The 12,834-nt window shown below is 43.6% G+C and overlaps 1 protein-coding gene across 5 annotated transcripts in view; it reads left to right on the forward strand.

The window, feature by feature from the left end:
• Positions 1–12,834, forward strand: part of ATP9A (ATPase phospholipid transporting 9A (putative)) — a 47,834-nt gene that overhangs the window by 9,517 nt on the left and 25,483 nt on the right. For all 5 annotated transcript variants that reach the window (XM_059862792.1, XM_059862793.1, XM_059862795.1 and 2 more), the window contains 9 exons: positions 3,769–3,827; positions 4,745–4,796; positions 5,347–5,441; positions 5,769–5,849; positions 6,038–6,113; positions 8,108–8,184; positions 8,789–8,949; positions 9,646–9,788; positions 10,527–10,639. In XM_059862792.1, coding sequence (XP_059718775.1) covers positions 3,769–3,827; positions 4,745–4,796; positions 5,347–5,441; positions 5,769–5,849; positions 6,038–6,113; positions 8,108–8,184; positions 8,789–8,949; positions 9,646–9,788; positions 10,527–10,639 — 857 coding nt within the window. The remainder of the gene's footprint in view (positions 1–3,768; positions 3,828–4,744; positions 4,797–5,346; positions 5,442–5,768; positions 5,850–6,037; positions 6,114–8,107; positions 8,185–8,788; positions 8,950–9,645; positions 9,789–10,526; positions 10,640–12,834) is intronic.

Genomic DNA, 12,834 nt, shown 5'->3' on the forward strand with positions numbered 1-12,834 from the left:
CATAGAAAATTATTTGTGACTGTCACATGGTTTGGGGAGAAGAGTAATTTTCTGTCCCTCACTCAATCTCAGAACTTAATTTTTTGGGAGAGACGATCATCTTTTCCAATGATTAAAACCTCAGCTCCTCTGGGAATTACCTGGGAGCAGGGAAGGACCTGGTGAGGCTGGGATGGAAATTTGGGGGTTGATTTATCTCACCCCTTTATAAAAGGAGCTGGGTTTTCAAGGGAGAGTGTCACCAGCTCAGAGGCAGAGGCAGCAAATATCAAAATAAATTTGGAACAGCTGATGTGAACAATTAATTTTCAGTGTAGCTGACAGTAGGACTTGGGCTATTTACAGGCTGTTTCTTTTGTTGCTGCTGTTGAACAGCACAGGTCATGCTGCAGGGGTTTGGCACAGCCCTGTGCTGAGACCTACTGACAAAAACCTCCTCCCTAAACCTTTTTTATCTTTTTACCCAGATGATCCATTTATGTTCCAAAATGACAAAACCAGCAGACTTCTAGAAAGCTTTTTTTTTGGTTTTTTTTAGTGGAAAGCTCTGCATTTAAAGGAGAGTTGTTTGGATTGTTATAAAAAATAATCAAATTTCAATCCCCTATTCATGAGCCACAAGCCTCCCTGTGTTCAGGGGTCTGTGTTCTGATCTGCTTGATGGAAAGCTCGAACTGTGCTTGCAAATTCCTGGCTTGTTTTTCTTCTCCTGCAGCCCCCCTCCCTGGGTAACACTGCATAATAGAGAGAAACTCCACAGAAAAGTGGGAAGGGGCCTCCTACTGAGGGGTGCTACTTAAGATACAGATCATTGGCATTTACCAGCCATAAAAAAACCAATATTTTCCCAAACTCTGCGAGTCCTGCTCCACAGCATAAGGCTACAAAAGCCAAAAGTTTGGTGCAGCACATCAAACAAACCCACCCCCCTTCTTTTTTTATGTTTTAGATGTATTTAGCTTGTTTTAGTAAACCTCTGGCTTCATCTTTAATTCCAAAGTGTTTGGATCTGTAGTTCAGTGCAGCTTTGCAGATCTATTGTGAAATTTTTACCTAAGTGCTCATAGGGCAAAAAAAGGCAATCTTTTCTGGCTAATATATTTATTACTTGAAATCATCTGCTTTCTGGTACATCCATCATGCTGCAAATTTGGTGATAATTTCAAAAACCATAGCTTAAATTGGAACAAACTGTTTGCATTTGATTATGTTTTCTTTCTTGTCTTTAAGAAAGATAAATCAGGGCACAGCAGAGAATGAAACAAATACCAGACAGATTTTAACAATAGATTTTTTTAAAATGAGAGATCAAGACTAGTTCCTTTTAAAAAGTGATAAGCACCAATTTCTATTCTGATTAACTTAAGGAAGTAGAAACTGAAAGTGATATAAATGCTGAATAAACCTGTCTGTATTTAGAGGAGGCATTTCTAGTTGCACTTACAAAACCAGGAGTTTATAATTACAAAAGTACTTAAATAGAGCAGTTCTGGGAAATGGAACAGTTGTGCTTATTAGCTGCTTTTAAACATGCATGAGAAAACATCTGATGTTTAGGTGGCATTTCCCCACAGAAAGAAAAGGGAATTACAGAATTCCCAAGATCAAAATAAAACTAATTCAAGTAAGTTCTTTATGGGAGTCCTGAGTCAAAGGAAACATCTGGTCCTGGCCTTCTTAGCAGGACGTGTGGTGCACACTGCAGAGATGTCACCCACGGGGGCCAGGGAGGCTGCAAAAGCAGAATTAGCTACCTAAAAAGGGCATCTCATTTATCCAGGAGTTATAAAAACGTGTGCTGGTTAGAAAGGTCCCCTCTTTGTTTTACCCTCCAACAGCTGAGGTTGGAGGGCTCCTGAACAAGACAAATCTGCTCCAGCTGCTTTGGGTTTTCTCAAATTGGAAAAATTTTACAGCAGATGATACTGTTTTCAGCATAATGATCCCAAAAGCCTTTTATGTGCATAATGATAGGAAATCATCACGTTACAGCTTTGTCCAGGCATTAATTTCTCTTTTGCAGAATGATTTTTTACCTTGTTAAGGAAAGCCTTACAAAAGTGAGCTTGCCTGAGCCCTGCAGGTAGCACTGCTTCTGCTGACAGTCACCAGATAAATCCTTGTGATCTTGGAGAGGATACGGAAAATATGGTTAAACAATCCACAGCTTTTCTGCACTTTGGGCCAGGAGTGGCTGTGCCTGTGTGGGGAGAGCACTCGGCCTCTTCCCCCCCTTCCTTTGCACAGGAGAATATTCAAAAGCACTTTTTGTTGCTTTGTGAATAACCGTATTAAAAGGGGAGGAAGAGATGTTATCTGTCAGACCCTTTTAGTGTCATAGTACCTAACTTTGTATAGCCCATACAGAAGACTGCCAGGGATGCTTTTTTTGATCCTCTTGGAGTGCAGCTTTTCTTTTCAAGCCCCAGCGTAATGGACTCTTAATCCCCGGTTTGCTTCCTGCCCCGGCAGAGATGTCTTTAGCCCAGCATTCGTTTTGTTTACCTTTTTTTTTTTTTTAACCAAAAACCTTCACAAGGCAAACTCCAGAATCCATGAAAGACCTATGAGATATTTGTGAAATGGGCCATGACTGCTTATAATTTGTAGGAATAATTACAGCATGCAAGGAAGTCTGCATTTATTAGCAGCAGTGATGAAGCATGTTGTTAGGCACACAGTGTGTCACCAAAGCAGCAGGCTGCCCCAGCCCAGAATGGCTTTCATTGTTAATTTGGAGCAGAAACACTGAAGCATATCCTGAGAAGGATGCTAATGAAGGGACTGCCAGTAGTAAAATCCCAGTGACCTTTGTGCTTTGTGCTAATTTCTATTCCCCCTCCCTTCCCCCTCCTGCTTTCCCCTGAGCTGCTATCTGGCCAGTTAGCCCGTGAATTTTGAGGTACAGTAGAAGTGTTGTCCGTGCCAGGGTGAGCTCCACGTGCCTCCCCCACTTCCACTCAAATCACAGCAGATTAAAGAGGCTTTTGTTGAAATATAACAGACACGTGGAGGCAGGGTTCAAATTAACTGATTATAAATCACTAGTTAGTCTGAGAAGCCAAATCTAGAGCTGGCTAATGATTTGAAATTACTAGCCAATTGTTAAATTAATCCCCTGTTTTAAAGCAACTGGGAAATGTTTGACAGCTGCACAGGAAAAAATATTTACATGATGTCTGTAGGACCTGTTCTCTGCTTATTTGGCCAGTCCTCCAAGAGGCAAAGGAGAGGTGGCAGAGCTGAGCCATAGACTGGAGCTGCAGCAGGGCAGGAAATGAGGCTGGATTTTGGAAGAACCCATTGTACTTCCAGCTTCCAGGCCTTGCCTTGAGAGTCAAGCTTTGCATTTCCAGGCACCTGAGGAAAAGGAGTTGGATTTAATGGTTCCCTGCTGTAACTTTCTCTTTTTGCTCTGGCACCTGCCTGATGCTGGAAGTGTTTTTGAATTCATGAGTTAGGCAGTACAAAAAGGAGTTTAAGGAGTTGTTTCAGAGTTATGACTCAGGAGTGGCTGGGGCTTTCTGCAGCCAGGGCTGCTGTCTGGAGCTGTTACAGGAGGGACTTAAGCCCTTTTTGGGAGAGGCACCCCTTAGAAGGCATAGAGGGCTCAGAAGTCTTTACAGGGCAGCATTGCCCAGTTCCTGTGATGGGAGCATTTCCCATTTTCACCCCATAGTGCAGGGGAAGGAAAGGAGGGGAGGAGCAGCACACAGCACCCCAGAGCCTGTCCTGCTCTGCTCGAACACCAGCACCTTTCCTTTGCAGGGACTGTCAAGGTGAAGAGCTCTAACATACAAGTGGGTGACCTCATCATTGTGGAAAAGGTTTGCCTTTATATTCTTCTTTCCTGTGTAAAGTTGGGGGTTTTTTGTTTTTGTTTTGGTTTTGGGTTTTTTTTTTTTTAATTTTGTTTTTGGGTTTTTTTTGCAAGATCATAGAAGATGAGATCTTTAGAATTCCTACTTACTTTACAATAGACTTAGAGTATCAGGTGTTGAACACAAATTTAAATATTTCATCACTTTACAGTGTTCTCCCACCTCACCAACAGCATCATTATCTTTACAAGTGAGGGCAAATCTGTAGGTATGCCTATAGCCCATTTTTTTACTTGTACTATAGCAAGATAAAGAGCTTCTCTATCCTTTCTGTGACTGTTGGACACGGATTAAATACCTGGAGCAAATGCAGCATCCAGGTGATTCTTTGGGTATAAGCATTGCAGTTTTGGGAGACCCAGTGATCCGTTTGTAGGTACTGGTATATACAGGTATATTTCCCCCTTTGTACAACTTTTAATTGTTTTTTTTTTTTTAATCCACTGATTTTATGTTTTCCTACCCACTCTCTGCAAGCAGCTGTGACCTCTAAAACCATCAGTATGAAAATACTCAGTACAAAATGAGAAACTTGGTAGCTGCAGATTCCAGATACAACCTTTCTGCTAACATGGGACTCCTTGAAAGGAAACCAGCACTAGTTTAAGATTTCTTCATACTTCTAGAATTACTCTCCAGCCCTTTTGTAAACCTAACCCTTGGGTCTGGTCAGTGGGAGCTGGCACCAGTTATTATCGTGCACTTGGAATTCTGCAGGGAAGCGAGTTCAGGATTCAAAGCAAACTGAATCCCAGGCTCCAGGCTGACAAAGGAATCCTCTTTGTGCCTCTGCTGCTCTGGGGAAGGCGCTGCACACGCGTGCAGAGCTGGCTGCACAATAATGGCCTTTCTTCTCCCCCCAGAACCAGAGGGTCCCTGCTGACATGATCTTCCTAAGGACGTCGGAGAAGAATGGTAAACATCTGGAACCAATTGTCAAAATAGCCATTAACCTTTCACTGGTTGTTTGGAGAAAATTATCTTTTGGAAATGTGAAAGAAATAGATAATAGTAAAATTTTAGAGAGAGAGGGAACTCAAGTGGTTTTATGGACCACCACTTCTCAGGATGTTATACTCGAGTTTTGTTTGCTAATCAAAGAATGTAGGGGTTGAGTCCAGGGTAAATGAATCTGGTTGCATTTTAGATATATTTACTTACTGTTCAGGCTTGCTTTGTTAAGTGTGGGATAAGGAAATGTTTGATCAGAAGGGTTAGAAAACAGATTAATGGGAACATTTCAAGTGTCTTTAAAAAAGTATAGCACAGAGAATTCTGTCCTAGTGGAGGGAAAGGAATGTGGTGCAGGAACGTCATCCTTCCATTATTAACAAATGTAAATCTGACCCTGTTTCCAGAGAAAGAAGGATGTGGCTGTCCTAGAGGGGAAGCCATCCCCTGAGTTACCTGTAGGTGTGCCTAGGACAGAGGTGGCAGGGTCCCTGACTGCTGTTCCCATCCCCAGGGTCCTGCTTCCTGCGCACGGACCAGCTGGACGGGGAGACTGACTGGAAGCTGCGGCTGCCCGTCACCTGCACCCAGCGCCTGCCCACGGCCTCTGTGAGCACCTGCCTGGCACTCTGTGCTTGGGAGCTGTGGACAGGCTTTGCCTGAAAACCTGGGGGTGCTGCAGTCCAGTTTTCAGGCTGTGGTTTCTTTCCTGGGGCACAGATAAGTCCCGGGAGTCTCTCAGGTGTCACCCCAGGAAATCCCCTGCTGCCCCAGGTGTGTTTTCTGGGGGACTCCTGGGCTGCAGTAGGTATCAAGTCAGTTCTAAACCACACCAAGTAACTCTTGATGCAGTATTCTGGTAAAACTCCTGTATGTTATTAAGCTGTGGCTGGCTGATAGGAGCTGATAGGGCTGATGGATGTGTCTGTTTGATAGGACCTGCTGCAAATCCGCTCCTACGTCTACGCAGAAGAACCCAACATTGACATACACAACTTCGTGGGGACCTTCACCAGGGTGAGTCTGCTGGCAGGGCCTGAAATCAACCAGAGTCACCAGGGTTTATGAAAATTCTCCATTCTATCAGAAATCCCTCTGCCAGCTCACCTAGCATCCTTCCCCAAACACCTCTGTGGACTCGTCTCATCATCTGCTCTTTTCCATTACTGACAAGTTTGTTTATTTTTCTCTTTTTCCCATTGTAGGAGGACAGTGACCCTCCAGTAAATGAAAGTTTAAGCATAGAAAACACCCTGTGGGCCAGCACAGTGATTGCATCAGGTAAAGTTGTTTTTAAGGGAATATGTTAACAATTTTTAAAGGTATTTCTGTGATGGAATAATAATTCTGTCAGTTGGAGAAATTAGCAGTTGGAATGAGGTTTCCCCCTTGTCCTAACACCTCTGGGGAGCGGAGCTGACATCTAATTGCCTCTTGGACATTCCTAGATGAGAAAGAAGTGGAGTGGCCTTTGGGGCCCTTCTTTAGCATCTAGGAGCAGAATAGCACTTAATTGCTCTGCACATTGACATCCTAATCTGTAACAGAAATGGTGTCAAATGGATTCTGAGAACAGAAGCCGAGATGAAAGATTTCCAGGTAAGTGCTGCCATTGAGTTAGTCCTATATACTCTTAAGAAAGGAAAGAAAATCAAGTCTTTGACAGATTTTGACTCGTATATACGATAAACTCCCGAGGCCTGAGATTAATCAATGCCCCCCTGTAGAGGCTTGTCAAAGTAAAAGCCTTGTTCCTCTCCTGCCCACTGTGTTTGCTGGGCAGTAGCTGGAGGAGAGTGGAATTCTGGAGTCCAGCTCTGGAGTTGAACTTGTCAAATGGAGAGACTTGACAGTGCATTTGCAAATATAATTTCAAAGGGTTTATGCAATTGAGTCTGTTTGAAATGGCCATAAACCAACTAGAAACACTCCTTTTTCACAGATCAGTGTGTTTTCAAGCTTCTTCTAGTCCTGGCAGGTGCTTCCTCTCATTTTGACTGACTTATCAATACAATACTGGATTTTGTTTCTCCTGTGGTAGTAACAAATAGCATGTTGTAGGTTATTTCTGTGGATATTATTTTTCTTCTGCTGTCGGTTGTGGTGCCATCTCACTGGGGCAGCCCCTTTTAGATGAAGCAGAGCAATGTGTCTTTCTCCATCTGCTGCAGGAGGGCTGGGTCTGACTCTGACTGTTTGCAGTGGATTTGGAGTAGCTGTGCCATCTGCTGATCTGAATTGTGATGATCTTACCACCACCTGCCATCTGGCTCCAAGGATTTGTTGTTGTTTTTGGGGGTGTTTTTTTAAAGGAATGTTTCTCAACATATTTTTAGAAGCCACCTCTCTTGAATCAGCCTTATTTAAAAATAAGTCACCTGCAGCTTGTTAAAACTGATCATTACTGAGAGCAGGGGAATAATAGAGTATAAAGCAGCAAGGTATTGGCAGTAGTGCTTTTTTTAGAGTTGATTTTCTCCATTTTTACAGACTCCTAACTCTGGGCAATAGCAGCTTTTAAACTGTTGATGGTAGACAGCTTTTTCTTCATGGCTCTTTGCAAAGTCTTTAAGAGAAAACCCACAGAAACCCTGTATTTTATGGTGAATTATGTTCCTGCAAGAAGAAAATTGGGGACTTTGTTGCTCTCAGCTCTTTAGCAACTGTGGGACAGAGCATTCAAATTCACTGATGGGCTCCCAGCAGCTCCATCTGTTCCAGGAAGGTAGGAGTTGGTGTGATTCACTTAGTGGTAGGAAAAGTACTTAGATAAACACTTAAAGTAAATTGTAGATTTTAAAATAAGGTAATTCTGTCTTTGAGCTCTGCAATAATTAGATTTGCTCTGATTGTTTCAACCTTTGCCAGTAAATACCCCTAGCCCGGAGCTGGTTTAATTTGGACACACAATGAAGGTTTGGTGGAAGGCAGCACCAAAGTGGGATTCCAAGTGGTGAGAGGAAATCCAAGAAATCCTCCATCCCTACCAACTTTTATTTGTAGTCTGGAGAGACAAGTGGATCAAAAGGGGGTCAGGGAGGGTAGAGCAGAGCTGGCTGCTCTTCCCATGAGCTGATGGAGTCTGTGATGCTGCATCAAGTCCGACCCTGAGACTGAATTACTGCCTGGGAGGATTCCGGTTCCAGTCTGTGTTTTCATAAGTGCTGTGTTGCAGATACCAGCTTTTTGAATTTCTGGTTGCTTCTGAAATTAGCCTGGTGAAAGTGCTTTCCACCTGAGGAGTACTTTTATGGAGAAAACCTCTGTGTGTGCAGGTACTGTGGTGGGAGTTGTCCTCTACACGGGACGGGAGCTGCGCAGTGTGATGAACACCTCCAACCCCAGAAGTAAGGTATGGTGGAGAAACAGGTTTGTAATAAATGGCAAGGGTCAGAAACAGATCATTTTTTAAAAGAAGATCCTTCGAAATACTCTATGTACACACTGTAGGGACAACCTCATAGGAATAATTCATATTTTCCAGCCTGTGATTTAAGATAGTTACCAGAACAGAAGCTATTTCTCCTGGATTTCTCTAGGATTTTTTTCATCCTATTATACATATGTCATGACACTTTTTCAAGGTTGCCCAAACCACTGTTTTATATGTTTATAATGAGACAGTTCCCGTTAGAATAGAAAAGCTTCTTTTGCTGCATTCTTCCATTGTAGCAAAGCTAAGACAGTGCAGGGATGTTTACACAGCTTTTGGCAGCCTGAGTCCTCTCACACCTCTGCATCCTCTGCTGAGCTTCTGAGGGATGGAAATCTCATTTAACAAGCTGCCAAGAGTATTGATTATAAATTTAAATATGTTTGTAGTGTTTTGAAAGAAGATAAGCTGACTAGTGGGAATGGCTCTTTGGATGGAATGGCAGTGCACTTCCCTTGTGAATATTGCACTGAGCTGACACCTTCATCTGTGTGCCTGAAATCTCTCTCTCCTGCTCTTCTAGATTGGCCTCTTTGATTTGGAGGTGAACTGCCTCACCAAGATCCTGTTTGGGGCTCTGGTGGTGGTGTCCCTGGTCATGGTGGCCCTCCAGCACTTCGCAGGCCGTTGGTACCTGCAGATCATCAGGTTCCTGCTGCTGTTCTCAAACATCATTCCCATCAGGTGAGGGGACAGCTGGGAATGCTCCCAGCCCAGCACTGCCTGCTTGGGCACCTGAGCTCTTACCTGTTCCTCACTGCACAGCTCAGCAAGGCCAGAAGTAGAAATTAAGTTACTGCTCAAACATAAGAATTGTTTTGTAGTTTTTGCTGAATTTGTTCAATTTATTAACCTATTCACTGGCTCAGGCTGTGGATTAGGCATTTAAATTCCCTTCTCTCAGTGTTTGGAATACCTGCTTACTGTGATTAGAACAGAGTAAAAGATGGAAAAGGAGGGTGTTTTATACAGAATGTAGGGGAATGCATTTAGAGGGCAGTGAAACTTTGATACTAAATTGTACTGTGTTAGTGAGTAGATTAGAAACTTGCTTTGGGTACAGGACTGGGATTCATTTCAGTTCCATTTTCAATCTGCTCTCTGGTATCCATCACTGTCCTTACTCTGTCCACCTTCCCCTCAAATCATATCTGCTCTTCTCATTCAGTTTTGTCATCTGTCTTGGAATCACAGTGTAATTACATTGGCCACCAGAGCACTGACTTTGAACAAACTTCTCCTGAAACTCTCCTTTGGTGCCTCAGGTGTACTCTGGAACTTGTTGTCCTTCTATTGCACTGTGGCAGTTCACAAGGATTTTTTTCCAAAGTTTACCTGGTGATGCTTTTTATTTTCCTTTTTCTCTTTCCTCCTGTGCAGTTTACGTGTGAATCTGGACATGGGGAAGATTGTGTACAGCTGGGTGATCCGCAGAGATTCCAAAATCCCTGGCACTGTGGTTCGGTCCAGCACCATTCCTGAGCAGCTGGGGAGGATTTCCTATTTGCTTACAGACAAAACAGGTATTGGTGCAGAAAATACAGCTTTGAGTCAGGGCATGTTGTTTGGATTCTGTTATGTTTTTGGCCAGGAAAAGAGGATAATGTAAGATTTCTTTGGACTGGAAGAAATATGCATTTCCTGTCACTTTGACAATATGATTTAATCAGATTTTGAAAAAAAAATTCTGCTTGTTTTTTTGTTCTGAGTGCACTATAAGTAAGGTAGGACAGGAATATTATACTACTTGAAGGAATACTTAAAGCACGCTATTGCAACAAAAGCTGAGGCTAAAAATAAAATTAAAGTCAACTTTCTAGAGCTAGTTTTCAAAGCCAGATTAAGATAACTTATATATATAGGCAGAAGCTGTCTGCTGCTGCCCTTACTCTTTTGAAGCTGAGCTTGAATCGAAGGCCTGAGCTGTAATGAAAAGCTTGGTCTGACATAAAATCCTGGTCCCACTGAAGTAGTTTCCAATTTTTTTGGTTCCAGTGGGACCAGAACTATGCCTGCAGCTCCTGCTGGCATTGAATGTGGGGTGAATCTCATTGTTATTTATACTCCCCCACTTCCCAGGAGAATGAGCCCTCAGTTCTGTTGATTTTGGTTTTTTTGCCAGCCCTGGCTGTGCTGGGAGTGGTGCAGTGATGGGTTCAGCTGCTGGCCCACGGTCAGGTTCCTGTGCTCGAGGCACAGCAGGACAGGAGGTGTGCTGGGCAGGGGGGTGTTGTTCCCACTCCATGGTGCTGTCTTCCCAGGGACTCTCACCCAGAACGAGATGGTTTTCAAGAGGCTCCACCTGGGAACGGTGGCGTACGGCCTGGACTCCATGGACGAGGTGCAGAGCCACATATTCAGCATTTACACACAGGTACAACCAGCTGCATTCCCTGGCTCCCTGTGCCCAAAATTCCACATCACGGGGCCAGTGGGGAATTCATGTGGTAGGGATCTGCTTATGAGGTGTTTTTGGGAAAGCCTGAAGGTCACTAGATGCTTAATTCATAAATAATGTTGTGACTGCTCGTTATCGTGTGGGTTGTTTCACCTCAAGTGCAAGTGTGTCCTGGTGCTGAGGTCTGAGTCTGAAATAACTTTTATTTAGATATGCAGCTATCTCTTTTCTTTCTCCTTCCTAGCATTTGGTTCTTCTCTTGGTGTTGAGACCCTTAAATGACAGAACTGTATTTAAAAAAACCCAAAAGAACAAAAACCAAAAAAACCCAAATCACAAACCCCCAGACTTCAGCCTTATTTGCCTTCATTTTATACTGAATGTCTAGAGAAAACTTAACTACTGATTAATTATTTGCCAAAGTGCCCAGTATTTGTCAGGAGCATTTGGGTGACTGACTGCTCCAGTGTGTGAGCAGTGACTGAGTACACTTCAGCTGAGGGTTTGCTGTTGGATTTTGGCAGCAGTGCTGATGAGCAGTGATACTAAATTTGAAGATCTTATGGTTCCTAATCACTAGTGTGGAAAATAACCTGTGGAATTACCCTGGTAATGGATATATGTCTCATAAAACTTTCATAATTACCAAGTGAGATTCCTTATAATGAGAAGCATTTGCTGGCAATGATTCATTTTGAACTGTAGTTCTTATTCTTTGCTCTTATTTTTACCATGTTGTGGCCCTTTGACCTGGAAGTGAAACTTTTGTCCTCTTGACACTAAAGGTTAACAGAGCAGGAAACTGGATCACTGTGTGTCCCTTCTTCAACTGGGATAATTTAGTAATTGTGCAATTATCTGAAGACTCCCATTCTGATACTAAAAATAGTATTAAAAAATAAATGAATGTAATTAAGATTTTCTAGCTCCATACCAGTCATCTGTTTTGTGTTTTCACCAATTATATTCTCTTGCACATGAAACCCAAGTGACTCTAAATTGCCCAAACCACTGGTCCTTTGTGGAGTAAAAAAGTGGTTTCACTGAGCCTTTTGAGGCTGGTGTGTCCCCCTTTGGTGGATTTGCAGCAAAGGGGCTTTTTCTTGGTGTACTGTCCCAAAACTTGAAACTTTTGGGGCCCTTCAGGAGCAATGCTCCAGGAGCTGAGCTGCACTGGGGTGTTCCCAGGGGACACTGAGTGGCCTGAGTGAGGGCTGGTGTAGCAATGCTGCAAGGGCCCCGACGAAGGAGGAATGATGAGGAGGACTCTGTGGATATCAGCAGGCTAATTAATGACTTTATTATACTATATTATTCTGTACATCTGAAACAGAATCTGCCAAGCACTCAACCCTGCACACACTGCACTGAATCTCGTGACTCTCAGCCCACACACACACACTGTTGGCCCTGACAGACCAAGGAAACAAAACCCCATCACTCTGGGTAAACAATCTCCATGTTGCATTCTGCTTTGGCACAAACACAGGCACAGCAAATGATAAGAATTGTATTTTCTTTCTCTGAGGTTCAGAGAATGCAAAACCCAGAAATATTCTTGGGAGGATGTGCCTTGCTTTTCTCTGTGAAGAGAAACGTGGGGCTGCAGGGTGGGGAGAGCATGCCTGGTCTTTGGGGACACGGGCCTGTGCAGTCCATACAAACTGATCCCAAATGTCATTTTTCCCCTCAGTAAGACCATGCCTGGTCTTTGGGGACACGGGCCTGCGCAGTCCATACAAACTGATCCCAAATGTCATTTTTCCCCTCAGTAAGAGCATGCCTGGTCTTTGGGGACACGGGCCTGTGCAGTCCATACAAACTGATCCCAAATGTCATTTTTCCCCTCAGTAAGAGCATTCCTGGTCTGTGGGGACACAGGCCTGTGCAGTCCATACAAACTGATCCCAAATGTCATTTTTCCCCTCAGTAGGAGCGTGCCTGGTCTGTGGGGACACGGGCCTGTGCAGTCCATACAAACTGATCCCAAATGTCATTTTTCCCCTCAGTAGGAGCGTGCCTGGTCTGTGGGGACACGGGCCTGTGCAGTCCATACAAACTGATCCCAAATGTCATTTTTCCCCTCAGTAAGAGCGTGCCTGGTCTGTGGGGACACGGGCCTGTGCAGTCCATACAAAATGATCCCAAATGTCACTTTTTCCCCTCAGTAA

The sequence above is a fragment of the Haemorhous mexicanus genome, chromosome 18 (assembly GCF_027477595.1).
Source record: "Haemorhous mexicanus isolate bHaeMex1 chromosome 18, bHaeMex1.pri, whole genome shotgun sequence".
In the NCBI taxonomy this organism is placed as follows: Eukaryota; Metazoa; Chordata; class Aves; order Passeriformes; family Fringillidae; genus Haemorhous; species Haemorhous mexicanus.